Source organism: Erithacus rubecula, assembly GCF_903797595.1.
Source record: "Erithacus rubecula genome assembly, chromosome: 25".
NCBI lineage: Eukaryota > Metazoa > Chordata > Aves > Passeriformes > Muscicapidae > Erithacus > Erithacus rubecula.
Genome location: NC_136677.1, coordinates 197,096 through 216,199, shown reverse-complemented (window position 1 = coordinate 216,199; position 19,104 = coordinate 197,096). Strand labels below are relative to the sequence as shown.

Genomic DNA, 19,104 nt, shown 5'->3' with positions numbered 1-19,104 from the left:
GCTGACGGGCTCCCCCACTGAGCTGTCAGCCCCAGGCCGGGAGGCAGCAGCCAGGAGCAGGCTCCTCACTCGCCTCCTGCTGTGTGCAGGAGACAGGCTCCCCCTTCCCAGCGGCCCGGCGGAAGGGCCGCTTGTTTACCAGGGCAGAGGGTGTGGGAAGGGCTGAGCGCACCCTAAGTGCATTAGCAGATGGGGAGCAAACAGGCAGCCAAGTTGGCTGGAGGCTGCAACACTCCGCTGTGTGCACCCGTTAGCTTGGCCACTCAGGCTTCCTTGTGTGACTCATCCAGCCAGCCACAAGTGGGGATGAGAGGCCGTGCAAGGGGATGCCATGCGCCTGTCTCTGCCGTGCTGTTGCTTCATCCCAGCATGGCTGATACTGCATGGCATGGCCTGCCAGTCTGTGCTCCTCCATGAGCACGGGCTGAATGCCCATGTTCTGGCCGCGTGCTGGCCAGTGGCACACAGTGAAGTTCTGGAGTCTGCTGGGACCTGATGTTGGGTGAGTCAGGATGTGCTGTGCCCAGTTTGGGTCTTCTGGGTGGGCAACAGCAGGTCAGGCAGAAGCAGACCCCCAGAGCAGCCCTGCCTGTGGGCTTGGGGCGGGCAAGCAGATTGCAGCCTGTGGGCAGTGTGATGCTGGGGTTCCCTGGGTGCACGGTGGAGCAGCATGTTTGTGTGCAGCTTGCACTGCATTAGTAGGACCCCTGCAGCCTCTCAGGTGAGGCTTTTGGCCATGCCAGGTGAAGAAAGGGGCTTTTGTCTTCCAGGAGGCCAGGGCTGAGCAGGCAGCCCTGCGCAGGGTGCACGAGGACCGTGGACTGTTGGGTGGTAACCGAGCCCGACCCCTTGGCATTTGCTGCCTTCATCGCTTCCCACGGCGGAACAAGCGGCGCGTTCTGCAGGCGGTGGCGGGAGAAGAAAGGCCGCCTTGTCCGACCGAGCAGTGGGGCGCCGGCTGGGGTGGCCGCGCTCCCGCCCCGCATTCCTGCAGCAGGGCCGGCTGGAGAGGGGCTGCATCCCCGGCAGCACGGGCTGGGGTGGCGCAGTCAGCCCCTGTGCGTTGGCGAGACAGGTGAGGGGCTCTGTTGGAGGGCAGTGTTACGGGACTGGGGGCACTGGGAAGTGGTGGGATGCCAAGGTCACCCTCCAGCTCATGGGCAGGCAGGGCTGCTTGTGGATTGGGGGGTGCTGCATGGAGAGTTTGGGCAGCAGGCGGTGGGCAGAATCGGAGACAATCCTCAAAGTGGATGGGATGGAGGTCCATGGTTGTCACCTGGTCTCACCAGTACAGCTGTGCTGGGAAGGAGTTAACACCGGCACAAGATCCCACCCTGGCCCCGCTCCCTTCCTATGCAGCAGCCTGGCCCCTCCTGGCTTTTCCTCCTTCCTGAATATTGCGACGGGACGTAGGTGTAAGTGAGGGGCAGGGGCTCGGCTGGGCTGCGAGGTCTCCAGATGCTGGGAAGTGCGGCACCCCAGTGCCTGGGGAACATGGGCACCCTGCAGAGGGTCCCGCTCAGCACCAGGACCAGGTGGCAGGTAAGGAGAGCAGGGATCCTGCCTTGGCAGCCGGTGAGCACTCATGATCTGCTCTCGGGCTACCTTATCTCTACGCCCCCCCTTGCCCCAGCTGAGTTGTCCCCATCCCACGTGGTGTGGCTGTGGTCCCCACGGAGCCCTTACTGTGGGGCGGCCAGTCTTGCTGTTGCAGCAGACACCCGGGCTTCATCCCAGTCCTGGATCCCACGCTTGGTGTTTTCCAGTGTTTCATTTTTTCCACAGTGCGTAATAGCCGCTCACTCGCCCCCGCAGCTGAGCCCAGAGCAGGGGGGTTCCTCCGGGGCTGGCGGGACAGGGGGCGATGCTGGCCAGAGCTGAGCCCGGGGCTCCTCCTGGCGGCCCCGGCACCAGCGTCTGCTAACGGCAATGGAGGCTTCCCATCCACGCTACCCGGGAAGGGTTAAGACCCAGTCAGCTAGTCCAGGGCGGAAGGGAGGGACGTGGGGAGCAGCAGATGGTAAATTTAGATCCACGGAGCATCCCGACATGGTGTGAGTGCCGGGTGACGGAAATTGTTCCTCCTCAAGTTGCCTCCCACTCACGCAGAGAATGTGTGGCACCATGGCTGTTCCATGGGTGGTGGCTCTGCAGCCGGCCACGGGCCTGTGGGCCACATGGGCAGGGACACGAAACATTCAGCTGGGCTTCTGCACTATGAACTGTGCTGGACTGTGTGGGAGCCAGAGCTGGGCACTGCTGGCATGCACAGGGGTGCCCTGGTGTGCCATGGGTGGCAGACAGGTGCTGCTGGGAACAGTCAGAACCTGTGCTTGTGTGTGCTTTTCCACTGACAGCCATTGGAGTCTGGCTGCCCACAGCTCTTGGCATTTAAATCATGCATTTCCAACACCATGCCCCCAGAACTGAGCCCATGTGTAGTTTTCCTTCCAGGACTGTATCTTTTCCTGATGTCTGGCACATGGGTCTCCCCAGGAGGATGGGGATGTGTGCCTAGGTAGAATGCATGCCTTGGCAGGCAGGGATACTCACTGGCTTCAGGCAGCTGCTGACATGATGAAGACAGGAGCTCAGGACATCAATCCTCTTTGTGGCAAATGCTAGTTCTGAATGAGAAGGGTTTGTGCTCAGGCTGCTGTCTGGGATGTGAAGGAAAAATACATAAAAGGCGTGTACAGTGTGGTCACTTGCACTGCCATTCTGTTTTTTCTGGCAGCCTGTGTCCAGTACCATCAGACGTCTCCAAGAAGGCACCATGGAGGCATCTGGCAGGACCCCCACCAGCCCAACCCACAGAGTCCAGACTGTCATCAAGGTGAGCACACAGGAGCGCTCCTCAGTCCCAGGCAATCCTCTTACGGGATGCTCAGCAAAGCCCATTGAGTTAAGTGGCTGGCAGCTCCGATCCTCTTAGACGCAGCCCAAGCCCCACGGATCTCCAGCTCACCTCTGCTTCCCGGGATAGGTAGCACAGGCTGGAGAGCTCTCCTCTCCTGTGTCTTGCTGCTGGATAGTCCTGCTGGCCTGTGGCTGTGCCTTGGCATTGACCCTGGCTGTGTGGCCGTTTTGGAGCAGCTCAGCCAGGTGGACAGTGCAGGGGAACAGGCTGCAGCTGCGGAAGCTGTGAGCATCCCTCCATCTCATACAGAGCAGCCCCCTGGACCTGATCGACACAGGCAAAGGGCTGAAAGTGCAGACAGAGAAGCCACATTTGGTGAGCCTAGGCAGCGGCCGCCTCAGCACTGCCGTTACACTCCTGCCCCTGGAGGAAGGTGAGTGCCTGGGGGGTCTCCATGGGCACGCTGGTGACAGAGACATTGAGACACCCTCTGTGATGGCAGGGAGGACCACCATCGGCACGGCTGCGACAGACATTGTCCTGCAGGGCGCTGGGCTGGCGCCCCAGCACTGCTACATCGAGAATGTGCGAGGGACGCTCACCCTGCACCCCTGTGGCAACACCTGCGCCATCGACGGCGTGCTACTCCAGCGGCCCATGCACCTCACCCAAGGTAGGAGCAGGCTGTGGTTCCCTGGAGCCTTTGCCCATGGAGTTGTGATGTCGAGTATCGGGGTGTTTGAGGAGCCATGCAGTAACTGCATGTCCCAGCTGGCATACTCCTGGCCACTGTGCTCTGCGGTGGGGGCCGGCCAGGTCCTGGCACAGTCCGAGAGCTGGCTTTGCTGCGTGTATCAAGTGAGGTGGGAAGGGAGAGACCCGGGCGGGCTTTGAAGACCAGCGGAGATGCTGAGCCGGCTTTGGGAAGGGAGATGACAGAGGAAAACACCTCGGGCATCCTCCCGACGAGTGGCTGCCGGGACACTGCCGGTCTGCCTGCGTGGCGACAGGGCTCGGACGGGGCCGGCCCCGTGGCTGCTCCCAGGGAGCGCGGACAAAGCCTCAGGCCCTTCCCACGCCATCCCCGCCTCGCGCCGCTCGTGTCCCGCTCCCCGGGGAGGACCCTCGGGCGGGGCGGACGAGGCCCGGCCCCCGCCCCTCCCCGGGGGCGGCGCGGCGCTGCCGGGCGGCGGCGGCGGCGGCAGCGGCGGCGGGGTGAGTGCGGGGCTGCGGACCACGCGTGGGTTCGCACGGGGGGTTCGCTCCCGTTCCCCCGCGGGACACGGAGCCACCACGTCCCCCGCAGGCGGTGGCGCTGCGGGACCCCCGCGCCTGTCCCCGTCCCTTCCGGGACGGGGGAACCCACCCGCGTGGGCGCTGCCCCGGGGGGACAATGGGAGCCACGTGGCCACCGGAGGAGGCTCCGGCACGGCGGCCGCGGGGTCCTGCCGGCTCCCGCAGTGGCAGCGAGGGCTGTGGTAGGCGGCGGGGTGCGGCAGGGATCCGCCGAGCCTCCCATCCTCCTGTCCCTTGGGGCAGGCAGGGACACGGCAGAGCGGGGACAGCATCTGGACAAGGCCACAGCGGGTTGAACTGCGGGCCTGTCGGGCCGACGCTCGTGGTGCAGTTCGGGGATTACGCGCTTTGCCGGAGCGACCTGTGGCTGCAGCGGTGCCGACACGTGGGGAAGGCACAGGGCGGCGATGCTTCTCTCGGGCCAGCCGGTGCCAGGCTGGGCGTCGGCTCTGGCCCCCAGTACGCATGATGCCGTCGTTGAGCCGGGCTTAGCAGGACTCCGTCCCGCCCTGGTGCGCAGACAGGGCCCCGGCGATGGCAATTAGTCTGTTCTGCCTCTCGCTCACCTCGCTTCGAGCTGGGCTGACGGATGCTCCAAAAAACACGTCCCCTCTGGCGAGGCATTTTGAGCCGCGGCTGTTGTTTGGGAGCGAGTCTCTCCCCGGAGCCCTGGCAGGCGCTTCAAAGTGGGGTGTGTCGGCAGCAGCCCGCCCCGCCGCCGCCCGGTGCTCCCCGCTGCCAGCACACGCCTCCCCAGCACCGCGAGCAGCAGGTGAACGGACCCGCGAGCGCCCACGGCTCCGCTCCCCTCCTGGGTGCCTTCCTCCCGGGGCTGCTCGGCAGCCTTGCCCCAAGAGGGCTGCTGCTTTGGGCCAAGAAGAGACTCTGCAAGCAGGGACAGGAGCTGTCTTGTCTGCAGCTGGCAGCCACGCAAGCCCTGGAGCGCTGCCAGCTCCCCCCGGCCCCCGCAGGGACCCCAGCTGTGCCTGCGCCTGCGATGCGCTGCCGGCAGCTGCTCTAGAGTGACCTGGATTTCAGCCTCCCCCTAAGCCTCTGCTGACAGCAGGAACCCGCTCCCTTCCCGAGGGCCAGCCATGCCTGACTGCCTCCCTGCACTCTCCAGCACCCCTCTGATACTGCCGGCTAGCAGCTGAAGCCTCTCTCCTCTCTCCCAAGGGTGCACCATCTGCCTGGGCCAGGCCACCTTCCTCCGCTTCAACCACCCTGCTGAGGCCAAGTGGATTAAGAGCATGATCCCAGCGGGGAGCAGAAGCCCATCGGCTCTCTATGGGCTACCAGGAAGTAGGTGACCCCCCACTTGTCCCAGGTGGGGCAGGGCAGATTCTGAGGTACTCCCTGACCCATTCCATCAGCCTTGCCAGTGCCCAGTGCTCTCCCAGCCCTGTCCTGCTGCACTTAGGAGCAGGGCTCACACCCAGCTGTGGTGTGCCATCCATCCCCTCAGCATGGCACGGCAGCTGCACTGGTATTTGTTAATGATTAATGTCGCCTCAGAGAGGTTGACTGTGGCGGCACTGAGGCACGGCTTTGAATTCTGCCCAGCCTGGCCATGGCAGAGCCATCGCCCGTCGGAGCCCCCCCAGCTGCCTGAAAGCGGGTGTTTTTGTGCTGGAGTGGCCGTGCTGTGGCTGTGAAGGCCGTTCTTCTGGCTGCTGTCCTTCATCTCCTGAGCTTATCTTGCTGTGTCTGCCTGTCTGTGGGGAAATGGGCCAGGTGCCAGTACCGTGCCCAGTTCCTGGGGATGTCCAAATCTCCTGGGCTGGTAGCCCTTATTCCTGCCCCAACCAGCACACCCTGGCACGGGGAGGGAAAGGAGCTTGGCTGCCTTCCCGTGCCACGTGTGTGTTGGGAAGGCAGCATGCCTGCAGCTGGGGGACGGGAGGAGGGACACAGGGAGGTGCTGTGGCCGAGGAGCATCATACAACCATGCAGCATCCCATGTGGGCCCTGCATGCCTCACTCTCTGCCCTGGCCTGGGTGGGATCACACTGACAGGGCCACAGCACATCTTTCCAAGCACGAAGGCAGTGCTGGCTGCTGTGGGGGAGTTGCTGGGTGCCAGGGGGTGACGCAGCCCGGGTGGCACGCTGTCCTGGCTGGGCTCCGTGCCTGCTGCGATTCGCTGGTCCCCTGAGTGACAGGCACATCGGTGCTGCGCAGGGGAACCCAGGCTGGGGCACCCTGGCCGAGGTGTGGCGAGTCTGTGGGCGCCGTGGTGGCGGGTCCAGACCCACTGCAGGTCAGCAGCTTTTGGCTATTGCTTCTCTGACCTCTTGCTGGGAAGCCAGAGTGGGCAGGGGGTGAGTGGTGGGTGCCAGTGGGTGGTGTGGGCAGCTGCTCTCCAGGGAGTGGAGCAGGGAGCTTCGACAAAGGGAGGGCGGCTGGGCTGTCCTCTCAGGTTTCTGTCTCCTGGGTGATGGGGTTAGCGGAATTCCAGCTTCCTCCCTATCCCAGCTCCCCAGCTGGAGTGGGAAATCGTGGCAGCAGAGTGCAGCAAAGAGGGGCTGCAGCCTAGCTCTGACTGTGCAAGGCTGCACAGGAGAATGCTGCCAGGCTGCCCTGTAGAGCCCTTCCCCTGCAGGGGCTGCGGCCGACTCACACCACACTGATGCCTGCTCCTTTGTTTCCCTGCAGAATCCGAGGCCCTGGTGAATGGTGGCCGCCAGCTGTCGGAGCGTGGGTGTCACAGCCACAGCTCTCTTGTCAGCTCCATCGAGAAGGACCTGCAGGACATCATGGACTCGCTGGTGCTGGAGGAGTCTGCATCCCCAGGCATCCAGAAGCCGCCTGCCTGTGGCCGATCCCCCCTCTCCCCTGTGGTGAACGGGGGTGGGCGCTGCCTCCTGTCCCCTCCACCCAGCCCTGGGGCCGCCTCAGGGGGCTCCAGCTATGAGAACTTCTCTCCCCTCTCCTCCCCAGCCAGCAGCAGTAGCTACACCAGCCCCTCACTCAGCAGCCAAGAGCAGGGCCCAGCTGTGCCACCCCCACTCCCACTTCGCTCCTCCAGCTACAACCACACTGTCCAGCCCCCCACTCTGCCTGCTGGGGGTTCTAGTGAGCCTTGGCCAGCTGACAGGCTTGGGGACCAGCAGGCGGGCAGCCCCCGGCCGGTGCCCAGGGCTGTACCGCGGCCACGGGGGGCCCTGCAGGAGCGGCCCCCCAGTCCCTTCCGGGAGCCACGGGACCCTCTGGCCCCTGGCCGGCAGTCCGGCAGCAAGGCAGTCCCAGAGGCGCGGCTGCAGCCCCCCGAGAGCCCACGGGTGGCCCGGAGGAACATGGAGAGCATGCGGGAGCTGCCTCCCCTGAGTCCCTCCTTGTCACGCCGGGCTGCCAGCCCCCGGGTGGCCCCTGACACCCCCTCCCCACAGCCCCGGCTGGGCAGGGAGGTGCCTGGCAGCCCTCGTGTCAGGTGCAAGGGCCCAGAGGAGTTGAAAGGGGCTGGGGGTCCTTCACCCCTGGCGCTGGCAGAGAACCCCACGCGCCGTCCCAGTTTCGGTACTTGCCTGAGCCCAACATACGGGCTGGGTTCCCCAGCTGTGCCCTCACCCCGGCAGAGCCCCCGGTCCCCCAGGAAGCCTTTGGGGGACCCACGGCTGCCAGCGGGGTCCCGGGAGCGCAAGAACAGCATCACTGAGATCAGTGACAACGAGGATGAGCTGCTGGAGTACCATCGGCGGCAGCGGCAGGAGCGGGTTCGGGAGCAGGAGATGGAGCGCCTGGTGAGCTTTGGGGCTGGGGGGGAGATACGTGTGAGTGTGGGACACCCTCTTTGCAAATATGTGTTGTCATTTGTTGCCTTGAAACCTGGCCTTTGCCTCTTAGGGATTTGTCACTGCTGCCAGGCTGCTGGCTTATCCAGGGGGATTACGGCCAGGAGCAGCCATCGGTGCTCAGCAGCTCTCTGGGAATACAAAGCCCCCAAGCTGCAGCAGCCTGTGGAAGTTGGTGGGGCTGGCAAGGCCCCAGGGCTACTGGCAAAAAGGTGGTGCCCCTGCCTTTGCAAAACTCTCCACATCTTGCCCATCCCTGCCAGGGCCCATCTGCTGGTGGTGGTGCCATGGCTCTGTGGACATTGCATCTATATTTAGGGCTGATGGAGTTTTAATGGAACTGGCATCTGCCTGGATGAGGTTTGCCGTGTCTCTGCCAGCCCTGCAGCCAAGCCGCCAGGCCGTGTTTGCTCAGCCCTGACTCACGCCTGGCGCAGGCAGCCTGAGTCACTGCCTGGAAATAGCAGAGGCACTCGGCACCGGCACTGCTGCCTGTAATTAGTGTGTCTCAAGCTCCCAGCACATCGTGTGCCTGGATGTGCTGGGGGGTCAAGCTGGCTCTATTGCACTTTGTAATGTTGCCTGCTCATCCCAGCATGCTGGCCCGTATTCTGGTGGCCACCATTGGCACAGGATTTGTCTGCTCCTGCCACAGCACGTGCTATACATGGGGATCATTCTTCCTCACAGGAGCGGCAGCGCCTGGAAACCATCCTGAACCTCTGTGCTGAGTACACCAAGACAGATGGCATGGAGCCAGGTGATGTGCACAGGCTCCTGGCTGGTGACATAGATGCTAGCACGTGGATGCCCAGGGGTGCCATGGCCCTGGACCATGCTGTCAAAGAGCTGCAGCAGAGGGAGAGCCTGGAGAGGTCGGATGAGGAGAACCTGAAGGAGGAGTGCAGCAGCACTGAGAGTACCCACCATGAGGTAAGGGGGCAGCTGTGCTGTTTCTGTTACCGTGCCATGCTGTGCTGCGCCATGCCAATCAGCCCTCTCCACAGCACGAGAAGCTGACAGGCCCCCGGGCCAAGGAGGCACAGCGGCTGGAGGAGGAGCGTGCCAGCGTCCTCGGGCGCCTGGACCAGCTGAAGGGCCGTGTCAAGGAGCTGGAGCAGCAGCTGCAGGAGACGTCGCGAGAGGTGAGGGGTCAGGGGACACTGCTGAGTCCCTTGCTGCTTGCTGCCCTCACCAGTCAGCACTGAATCCTAAAGGTCCGGCTAGATCCAGCTGGAGCAGCAATCCTGACGGTGCTTTGCCTGTCCAGGCAGAGATGGAGCGGGCGCTGCTGCAGGGTGAGCGGGAGTCGGAGGTGCTGCGGCTGCGGCAGGAGCAGGAAGCCATGCAGCAGCTGCAGGAGAAGCTCTCCAGCCTGGACGCCAGCATCCGCAAGGAACGGGACAAGGTGACCCCAGTCACAGGTCCCCATTGTCACCAGCTGTTCCATACCCTCCCTGGCTCTCACAGGCAGTGCTGCAATGCCTGATGCTGCAGCATTCCCCTGCGGGTGTGTTCTGCAGACCCCGGGCTTTGCAGAGGCTTTGGGGAGCAGCCTCTGTGGTTTGCGCTGTGGGGGGATCTGTCTGCCCAAGCTCGGTGCCCTGGAGGAGAGCACGGCCAATGCTCAGGAAGCATTTTGGCTGCTGCCTGTTGCTCTGTGTTGTGATGGCTGCTGCCTGCAGCAGGCAGTGCTGAAGCAGAGCCTTGGCACTGCCCATTACCTGCCCTTGCTAGGGAACTGTGTCTTGCAGCAAGTCACCTCACTCTGCTGCGCCTTCATGTGTGATGGCAGCTGTTGCTATAGTGTTCAGCTTGCTGGAGGGAAAGCACTGCAGGTGTTTAACTTGGTGGCTTTAGGAGGGGGTCCTGGCCCCCTTCCCCTTGATGTTGTCTGTGGTGCAGTTACCATCTGAAGGCACCCATGATGCCGTGTGTGTGGCATGTTTGTCCCAGTTGCTGGCTATCTATCAGCAGCTATCCTAGCTGCTGGGTTGCTGGCTATCCCACAGCCTTGCAGGCAGTGTGGCATGGCCTTGGAGAGCTGCTGGGATCCAGTTCTCTGCTGCCTGAGGCCATCATCCCCATGCAACCTATGCCAAGGTCCCACCAGCAGCTCTGTGCCACAGTGATGTGGCATCAGCATCCCTCGGTGTCTGGCCAGCCTCATGGTTGTGGGTGCCAGGGCTGTCAGGGTACCTGTGGCCTGGCAGAGTGGCCATTTGGGGGTTTTGTTCTGGTTTTGGTCTTCCAGCCCGTTGTAGGCATCTTCTGTAGCCAGGGACAGCCTCATGCAGAGCCAGGAGAGGAGCGCAGGGAAAGCCCTCTCCCAGCCTCTCTGCTGACCTAACCGCCCACTTTCCTAACCCATGAGCACTACTTGCACTAACAGCACCTGCTCTGAACTCTGCTATCACCTCTGACATCTCTGCATGCCCAGGAGCCCCCAGGCAATCCTCTCTGGGGCACCTGCATTTACCAGCCTTGCCTCCCCGCCAGCATGTCCCCTCATAACCCTTTTCATGATGTCTCATCTCTGTGTGGAGCACAGGGTTCCTTGCAGCAAGCATTTCTCAATGCCAAGCCCCCATATGGTACTGCCAGACCTGTGGGAGGTGTTTGCCCTATGCCAGTCCCACGTTGCTGGCTCCATTTCACTGCTCCTGTGGCCACTCATCCCAGGCCCAGGAGTGTCTGCTCTGCTGCTGACTCATAGCCTGAGCATCTCTGGCTGAACCACAGCCTCCTGTTTTCACTGCTGCCCCATGGGCAACCCTCTCCTTCTAATGGATGAAGGTGGTCCGTGCCCTCAGGCTGCATTCAGGACCTGCAGTTCCTAGCTGGCAGCAGTTAATAAAGCCAGTTTGTGGTTATTGTGATGCAGCTGTGAGCAGGATTGGGATGACTTGAACCATGCTGTCAGCATTGATCTTTTTGCTGCTTGCAAGTTTGTTTTTGAAAACACAAAGCTGAAGTCAAGGGTTGGCTGTAACCCCTCTAACGCTGCTAGGTTCTGGCTCCTGTGTCTGTTGATGTCTCCATCCTCCTCTAGCTGCCAGGACACTCCTTCTCCTGACGCCCCTCTGTCTCCAGCTGAACTCATAGCTTCTGCATGGCGCCCATTTGAGAAGTGTGTTTTCTCTCTTCTTTTTTTTTTCCCCTTTTTCTTTTCCTTCTTTTTTGTTTTGTCTTGTTCTCCCCTGATTCAGGAAAGGGCAAGGTTGATGCTGAAAGGAAGGAGCTAGAGCAACTCCAGGCGCTTTTACCATGAGTCGAAGAGCCACCTTGATAAGTGCCCCGAGTCAATGCGGGAGCAATTGCAGGAGCAGATGCGAAGGGTCAGTGTCTCCCCCCACCCCTCCCGGACCATGGCCCACCTCCCTCCACTCCAGCTCAGGCCAGCTCTTCCCTGCCAGCCGGGGCTGCACTGGGAGCATCGCACCCGGGCTGGAGGCGGCTGGCACCGGGCACCGCCGTCCTGGTAAGCTCGCCGCTCGCCCGGCCCGTGGCTCGGCACAGCCCCCGGGCGCCGGCTCGGCACAGCTCCTCGGGCGCGGGCAGGGCACCAGCATGGACCCTGCCCTGCGGAGGAGGGCAGGCTGGGGAGTCTTGGGGGCTGCTGCATCCTCATCTGGCTGCCTCCACCTATTTCCTGAGAGTGTTTATTTACGCAGTGATGTTGATCCATGTTACTGCTAGTCCTCGGCAGTTTTTCCTATTGTCTGGTATTTGCCGGAAGTGGTTGACTTTCCCCAGCCCACGGCTAGTGCCTGCCCAGATAAATCCACATTGCCCCTGCTCCGGCCAGGCACTGGCACTCTGGATGAGGGTCTGGTGTACAGTGGGCAGGGAGGTGATGGAGCAGTGTCTGTGTGCAGGAGCCCTCAGGAACCACCAGTGCTGTGTCAGTGGCTGCCTGTCTTGTGGAGCAGGGTGGAGCACATCCCTACGGGGTGCATGGCACAGCGGCTGCCAGGGCAGCACTGGCAGGCCTGGAGCTGAGTGCTGCCACGCGCTGTCGGTGCATGGAGGCTGGAAGGACACACGGAGTTTGTCCAGCATGGTGCTTGTCTGTCGGGGCTTTGCCACCTGTAGCCTTGGTGACACAGTGTTGCGTGTTGGTGGTTATGCTCACACATGATGTTCTGCTACCTGTCAGGGCATGGCTTTAGCCTATATGTTCAGCAGGGTCAGCTGGTCTTTGAGGGCTGGTGAAGCTCCTGGCTATGGCAAGTTCACCTCACGGGGGTGACTGCTCCGTCCTGGCCAGTTCTGGGTGTCTCCATTGCTGCCTTCTGACAGCAGGCACTCCTGTCACTATCTCTTGTGTCTTGGTATTTCTTGTGTTTCTGGTGCCCAGCAGAAGGCAAAACTGCCTGCCTGCCCACACCAGGCACACTGGAGAGGCTCTTGTTCCTGGTCAGCACCAGTAGGACGCGGAGGCATGCAGGAGGTTTTGCTGTGGGAGACCTGCCTGTAGGATGCAGAGGTGCCCATCCAGTGGGACCGATTCACTCACAGTGCTCTTGTGTGTTCAAAGGAGGCAGAGGCACTGGAGACAGAGGCGAAGCTGTTTGAGGACCTGGAGTTCCAGCAGCTGGAGCGAGAGAGCCACCTGGAAGAGGAGCGCGAGGCACGAGGGCAGCAGCTGCTGCAGAGCCGGGCGGAGTGCCAGCGCAGCATGGCCCGCAGGAAGGTAGGGCTGGGCTGTGCCCGGGCTCTGGCACGGCCGGGCTGCCCCAGCGGCTCCCAGCAGCCAGCTCATCTCAGCTGCCTGCTCCCCAGGAGCGGCTGGCTGCCCTGGACGCCCAGGCTGCCCAGATTCGGCTGCAGAGCGCCCAGGAGGCCGAGCGCCTGGCCAGGGAGCGCAGCAGCGTCCTGCAGCTCCTGCAGAAGGTAATGCCGGGGTCGCGTGCTCCTGAGGGTGCTCGAGGCAGGGCACAAGATGATGCCAGCTCTTGACAGGCTGCTGGCAGGCAGGGTGAGCTTGGGGGGTGACTGGCCATGGGGTGCCAGTAACCATCGGCTGCCTCTGACCTGTCACCTCACGTGCAGGAGAAGGAGAAGCTCGTGTCTCTGGAGAGACGATACCAGCTCGTCACAGGTGGCAGGAGCTTCCCTAAAATGTCCTCGGCTCTCCGAGAGGTAAGTGAGTAGAGGAGGCTGTGGTGTTTAGAGGTGCTCTCTGAAGCTGCTGTCATCACTGAGGACGAGCCTTGTGCACCACCAGCTTTGCTCTGCAGCATTTCCTGCATTCCCAAGTACCTTCTGTCCAGAGGCAGGTGCTTCCAGCTGCTCAGAGTCTCTCCATTGGCTGCAGAGGTTGGGAGGGTAGAAGGGGAATGCAACAGAGCAGCAGCAGCACATGGACTGCCTAGGGTCCCATCCTTGCTGTGGAGCAAGTGTGTGGATGTCTTGGTGCTGGTCCAGGGGACTTTTAGGTGGAAGTGAGTTGCCCCATTACACTGCTCGTGGCTCTTAATGGGGAGCCAGAGCCATGATGCCCTCAGGGGCTGTGGTGCTGCCTGCCCTGTTGCTGCCAAGAGGCTCAAGATGTCAGAGTCCCTTCATGCCTGCCTGCAGTGGGACTCCTGCTGCTGCCACCTTGCTATCTGTGCCCACCTTGCCTACGTGATCTTTACCCTTCAACAGGAGACCCTCCACATCTCAGAACCTTATGAGCTGTTGGAGGGAACTAAGCCCCTGAGCCCCCTGCCAGCAGCAACTGCTTCCTTAGCTTCTCCTGCCACCTACTCCTACCCCAAGGCACAAGAGGTAACTAACTAGAGGGACTAGCTGCATGTGCTTGCTCAGTTACCCCTCCTTGGCTGAGACTGCTTTAGTGGATTGATGTCACCCCAGACAGCAGGGCAAACCCACAGCAGCGTGGCTGGAACAATTATCATATACCTCTCTGGCAGCTGTTCTCATTAACACTCAATCCCTGATTCCAGGTGCTCTCCTGAGCCTGCTGGACATCCCAGCTCCTGCTGCTGACCTCTGTTGTAATCCTGGTGCAGTGGTGTGGGACACAGGCTTCCCCCTTGCTCACTGCTTGCCATCTGGCTGGGCACTTCCTGACAGCATTCTGTAGGGTCCTGCTAGCCTGGCTTTCCTAAAACAAGAGCAGCTGTGGCATGTTTGGTTCAGAAAGGATGAGGAAGTGGATTTCAAGCTGGCTCAGTACAGCTTGAGGTGCCTTATCCAGTGCAGTTGCACTAGGGAGAGTTTGTGGCCAGTGACTGTGGAGGACCCTGAGGCATCCCTGCCCCTTGTAGGCACTCAGCAAAGCTGCACTGAAGGCTGGAGCAAGATGGGTGCCAGCATACCCAGTCCAGTTTGAGCACCCCAAGGTGCTGCACGGCGGGGACACTGTGGGCAGCAGGGCAGGGCTGGGAAGGCAGTTTTGGGGTGTGAATGCACAGGGAGGTTTGCTCTCACTATGCAGTCAGTGCCATGATGCCAGCACACAGGTCTAACTCTTCTCCTTCTCCCTTGCCGTGGATTTCTAGGAGTACATGAGGCTGTCTGACGTTTTCAGGTTCTGCAGTAATGCACATGGCCCCAGCCTGGACGCTAAAGCTTCTGCTGCTGCCCCTGCTGCCACTCAGCGCTCTTTCTTGCTTGCTGTAGCTCCCACAGCCGACGAGGTACCTGCCCCAGAGCATGCTCGGGTTTGCTCCCTGGGTTGCCTGCTGCATCCCAGGCAGTGAGGAAGCTGCAGACATGCAGCCTCCCTGTGTGCGCTGGTGCTTGGAGCCCACATCTCTCTGGGGGCAGGACACTTGTCTGGCTGCAGCTCAGCGGGGAGCAGAGGCTCAAGCTGCCCAGTCCCCTTGCTGGGGTGCACTTGTCGCCTGCTCTGGATGTAGTGGCAGGGTTTGGGAGCAGAGTGGCTGCCCAGCAGTGGGAGGGGTGGCCCTTTGTTGGATGCTGTCCTGGCTGCTCGTCTCAAGCAAGGAGGATTCAGAGAAGGCCTGACCCAGTGCCCAGCACCAGGATGGCTGCAGCACCAACTGCTTTTTGTCCCAGGACAATGAACCTTCCTATGGGGGTTGCAGCTGCCTGCTCCTTCCTCTGTGCCTGCTTGCCCTAGCTCTTACCCTGGTTTAATATGCTTCTTTCTGGCCAGTATGTGACCGTTGAGCAACTCTCGGGTATCCTGAGCAGCCTCCACACCCCTGCTGCTTCCCTGCTGGGCTGTACCCCTCTGGCTCCTTCATCCTCAGGCTGTGCTCCTCCTCTTCCTCCTCTTCCATCTCTCCCTTCTCCCTTCATCTCTGCAGAGGTTGGTGCCCTGTTTCCCTCCCTTTGGCCCCTTGCACTTTCCCTGGGAGGTGATGGATATGCACAGGAAGGAGTGAGCTGCAGATGGAGCTGAGCAGCAGCTCGGGCTCTTGACAGTCTGCTCACCCTTGGCTGCAGAGCTGAAGCAGAAAGCGGCAGCTGAGGCGCAGTCCCAGTGGGAAGCCTTGCATGGACTGCCCCCTTCCCCTGCCTGCTGCCCCACTGCCCCTGGGGCAAGGGGTCTTGGTGCTTGATCAGTTCTCATGTTCTCTTGAGCAGCAAACGGCTCCTATAGCTGCTGGGACTTAGCCAGGGAGTGCTCAGGATCCCCAGGGTTAACTGCACGTAAAGTTCTGGGGGAATGGTGCAGGCATAGGCAGGGATGCTTCAAGCTCTTCTCTGTGCATCTGTCCCTCTTGCTGCATTTGTCCTTCATCCTTTCTCACGCAGCCTCTCTCTCCAGATGGAGCAGCAGCTGTTGGGAGGCCCTGTGTGTCTCCAGGCTCTTGATTTAGAGAAGTGGTACCAGGAGGTTATGGCTGGCTTTGAGACCTCCTCTTCCTCTGTCTCTCCTCCTTCTTCCCCTCCTCCACTTCCAGCTAAAGCTCACTCCTCTCACAAGGCTCTCCAGGTAATCCTGGCTCCCTGCTGCCAAGGCTCAAGCTTTGGGGCCAGTGGTTGTGGCAAAAGTGGGGCAATGTGGGGATGTTCCTGTGGACCCTGTACCCTGAGTGCTGCTGGGACCCACAGCGGGCAAAGGCAGAGCAGACCTGTGGTTAGGCTAGGCAATATCTGCCTCCTCTTGGCCTGCATCCCTGCCAGGATGGCTCCAGCACAGAGCAGGATCTGGGGGAGCAGCCATCTGTCCAGGGGAACATTTGCAGTTCCCCCATGTCTCTCTCACGTCTCGTGTCTCTGTGCTCAGGTCTATCGGGCAAAAGCAGAGGGTGGTGCTGGTGTCCCCACCCCTCGGATGAAGAGTGGGACCCCTTCGTCCTCGCAGCTCAACCTCTCTGTGCTGGAGCGCAGCCCCTCACCCAAGGTATGGCTGCCAGGGGGACCCAGGCACCCTGGCCATGGCTCACACAGGGCTGGTGCCAGCCTCCATCCCATCCTTGCAGCTGACCACCTGCTGTCCTGCCCAGGGCCCCCCAAGCCCAGCGGGCAGCCTGTCCCGCAACCTGGTGGCCACGCTGCAGGACATCGAGACCAAGCGCCAGCTGGCCCTGCAGCAGAAGGGTGAGCTCTGGCTCTGCCTCCTGGCTCTGTGAGGTGGTGGGACTCCAGGAGACACTATCCCCCCTGCCACTGGGCAATGGAGAAGGGAGCCTGGCTGAGGGTAGCAGCAGCAGCAGTGCTCCGGCAGGATGCGGTGCCTCTCTCACGGTCTCTTGCTTTTCCCCCCTCTCTTTCTTCCTGACCCCTCCACCTGATGGCCCATCTCCAGCCAAGCTGCTCCCAGCAGAGCCCTTGCAGCCGGGCAATCTACCAGGTAGAGATGTGGGGTGACTTGGACTGCCTAGAGCAGCCCAGAGGCAGCAGCATGGCTGTTTGCTGGCACCTTCTGCCATACATAAGAGGGGCATGACCAGTCCAGGACCTCAGGTGCATCTCAATATCTGCTTAGAGACAACCCAGTGCATCCCTAACCCACTAATGCTTCTCCCAGCTTGTTCTACCAGCCTGGCACATGTGCTCCTTCCCAGGCAGATTGTGGCGCTTGCCAGAGAGTTGTGACAGCAGCCCCTTATCATGCTTTCGTGGCTCTAGCAGTGCCTGTAGTGCGTTCTGCCTGTGCCACCCCCTCGCCCACCATGATGCAGTTCTGAATGTGGCACATTTAACTTGATGTCATCTTGGCATGGCACAGGTCGGCAGGTGATTGAGGAGCAGAAGCGGCGACTGGCAGAGCTGAAGCAGAAAGCGGCTGCTGAGGCGCAGTCCCAGTGGGAAGCCTTGCATGGGCAGCCTCCCTTCCCCACTGCCTTCCCCCGGCTCGTGCACCACTCCATCCTCCACCACCACCGTCCCCATGGTGCCGGGCCCCGGGCCGAGGAGCTGGACCATGCGTACGACACTCTCAGCCTGGAGAGCTCAGACAGCATGGAGACCAGCATCTCCATGGGCAACAACTCTGCCTGCTCGCCTGACAACATCTCCAGGTAACCCTGGGACCAGCTCCTCTGGCCAGGGGACAGCCTGCTCTGCTGGTATGTTGCTGGCTCGAGGTCCTTCCTGCTGGGGCAGCAGCTGTTGTTGTTTTGCAGTGGCAGTGGGATGGAGACGGGGAAGATTGAGGAGATGGAGAAGATGCTGAAGGAGGCACATGAGGAGAAGTCGCGGCTGATGGAGTCGCGGGTGAGTGGGGCACCAGCACCACGGCTGGATGGCAAAGAGGATGCCTGGTTGCTGGGGCTGAGTGCCTGCGCATGCTGGCAGGAGCGGGAGATGGAGCTGCGGCAGCAGGCGCTGGAGGATGAGCGCTGGCGCCGGGAGCAGCTGGAACGCCGGCTGCAGGACGAGACTGTGCGACGGCAGAAGCTGGTGGAGAAGGAAGTCAAACTGCGGGAGAAGCACTTCTCACAGGTGTGAGGGGGCTGCCATCCCCCATCCCAGCCTGTGAGGCACACCCAGCTCGCTACTGATGTCCCAGCTCGCAGCAGGGGGACATGGCTCCTATCACCATCGCTGGGCTTTGCAGGGCTGTGTTGCTTTTCCAGGCTCGTCCCCTGACACGGTACCTTCCCATCCGCAAGGAGGATTTCAATCTGCGGCTGCACATTGAGTCCTCAGGCCACAGTGTTGACACCTGCTACCACATCATTCTGACAGAGAAGATGTGCAAGGGCTACCTGGTCAAGATGGGCGGGAAGATCAAATCTTGGAAGAAGCGTTGGTTTGTCTTTGACCGCATGAAGCGCACCCTCTCGTACTACGTGGGTGAGTCCCTGCGCCGCCTTGCGCCCCCTCCCCATGCCATCAGCCACGGTCCACAACAGTTCCCTCTCTTGAGCAGATAAACATGAGACAAAGCTGAAGGGTGTTATCTACTTCCAAGCCATTGAAGAGGTTTACTATGACCACCTCCGCAGTGCTGCAAAGGTGAGAGCTGGGCACTGCCACGGCTCCAGCCAGAGCCCCTGTGGGGCCCCATTCTCCTGCATTGTTCTCTGTCACGCTGGTAGCAGGGAGTAGGGCAGTGCATGCCAGGGATGCTCCTGGAATGGTCCATGGCTGATGATGGTGCCAGCTTCTGGGTGCCAAGGCAGGACCCCAGTGCTGGGCTTTGTGGGGAGACAAGGAGGGGATTACTGTTGCTCAGAGGTGAACAGAGTGCTGATTTCATACTCCTCTGCAGAGCCCCAACCCTCCGCTCACTTTCTGTGTCAAGACCCATGACCGACTGTACTACATGGTGGCCCCGTCAGCCGAGGCCATGCGCATCTGGATGGATGTCATCGTCACGGGGGCAGAGGGCTATACCCAGTTCCTGAACTGAGGGGGGTGCTGTGCACCCCAGATCCACCAGCTGGATGGACTTCTGAGCACGCCAAGCAGCGAGGAGCTGCTGAGGGAACCGCGGTCCCTGCTCCGCCTCATAGCAAGGGCTGTGCGCACCAAGGTCATGGACCTGCATTGGGCCCAGCTGGGTGGTACTGAGCATTGCCTGTTCAGGCAAGGGAATAAGTTTTTTTATGTTGATTTTTTTTTAAACAAACTTTATTGGAACAATATCAAAGTGCTGAAATGTAAAAAGCTGCCAAAGAGCTGCTGGGGCCCGAGCTCTCTGTCTTGGGGCAGTGCTAGTTCTGAAGCCTGTGCTGCCATAGTGAGGCCATACGGTGCCACCACCTGGCCACCGTCCCACTG

General features: G+C 61.3%; 1 protein-coding gene across 16 annotated transcripts; it reads left to right on the top strand.

The window, feature by feature from the left end:
• Positions 1 to 1,101: 1,101 nt before the first annotated feature.
• On the top strand, positions 1,102 to 18,942 carry PHLDB1 (pleckstrin homology like domain family B member 1). Of its 16 annotated transcripts, XM_079326519.1 has the most exons (25): positions 1,102 to 1,542; positions 2,738 to 2,836; positions 3,170 to 3,293; positions 3,363 to 3,533; positions 5,333 to 5,458; positions 6,812 to 7,896; positions 8,638 to 8,880; positions 8,955 to 9,092; positions 9,218 to 9,355; positions 12,488 to 12,643; positions 12,733 to 12,843; positions 13,003 to 13,092; positions 13,600 to 13,722; positions 14,460 to 14,597; positions 15,080 to 15,235; positions 15,698 to 15,865; positions 16,160 to 16,276; positions 16,356 to 16,473; positions 16,682 to 16,726; positions 17,105 to 17,396; positions 17,502 to 17,592; positions 17,674 to 17,820; positions 17,955 to 18,174; positions 18,251 to 18,336; positions 18,593 to 18,942. In XM_079326519.1, the coding sequence occupies exons 1-25, from the start codon at positions 1,459 to 1,461 to the stop codon at positions 18,731 to 18,733; spliced, it is 4,407 nt and encodes a 1,468-aa protein (XP_079182645.1). In that variant the 5' UTR covers positions 1,102 to 1,458; the 3' UTR covers positions 18,734 to 18,942. The 16 variants fall into 16 exon arrangements, with proteins under 16 accessions (XP_079182645.1, XP_079182642.1, XP_079182634.1 ...); XM_079326516.1 differs by having other exon boundaries at positions 3,170 to 3,533; positions 16,380 to 16,473; XM_079326508.1 differs by having other exon boundaries at positions 3,170 to 3,533.
• Positions 18,943 to 19,104: the final 162 nt, after the last annotated feature.

Bases quoted from the DNA above. Each gene is read 5' to 3' on its own strand.
- PHLDB1 (XM_079326508.1), top strand. From the start codon at position 1,459: ATGCTGGGAAGTGCGGCACCCCAGTGCCTGGGGAACATGGGCACCCTG. The intron at 8,881-8,954 runs GTAAGGGGGCAG...CCCTCTCCACAG, and splicing joins CTGAGAGTACCCACCATGAG to CACGAGAAGCTGACAGGCCC. The intron at 16,277-16,355 runs GTATGGCTGCCA...CCATCCTTGCAG, and splicing joins AGCGCAGCCCCTCACCCAAG to CTGACCACCTGCTGTCCTGC.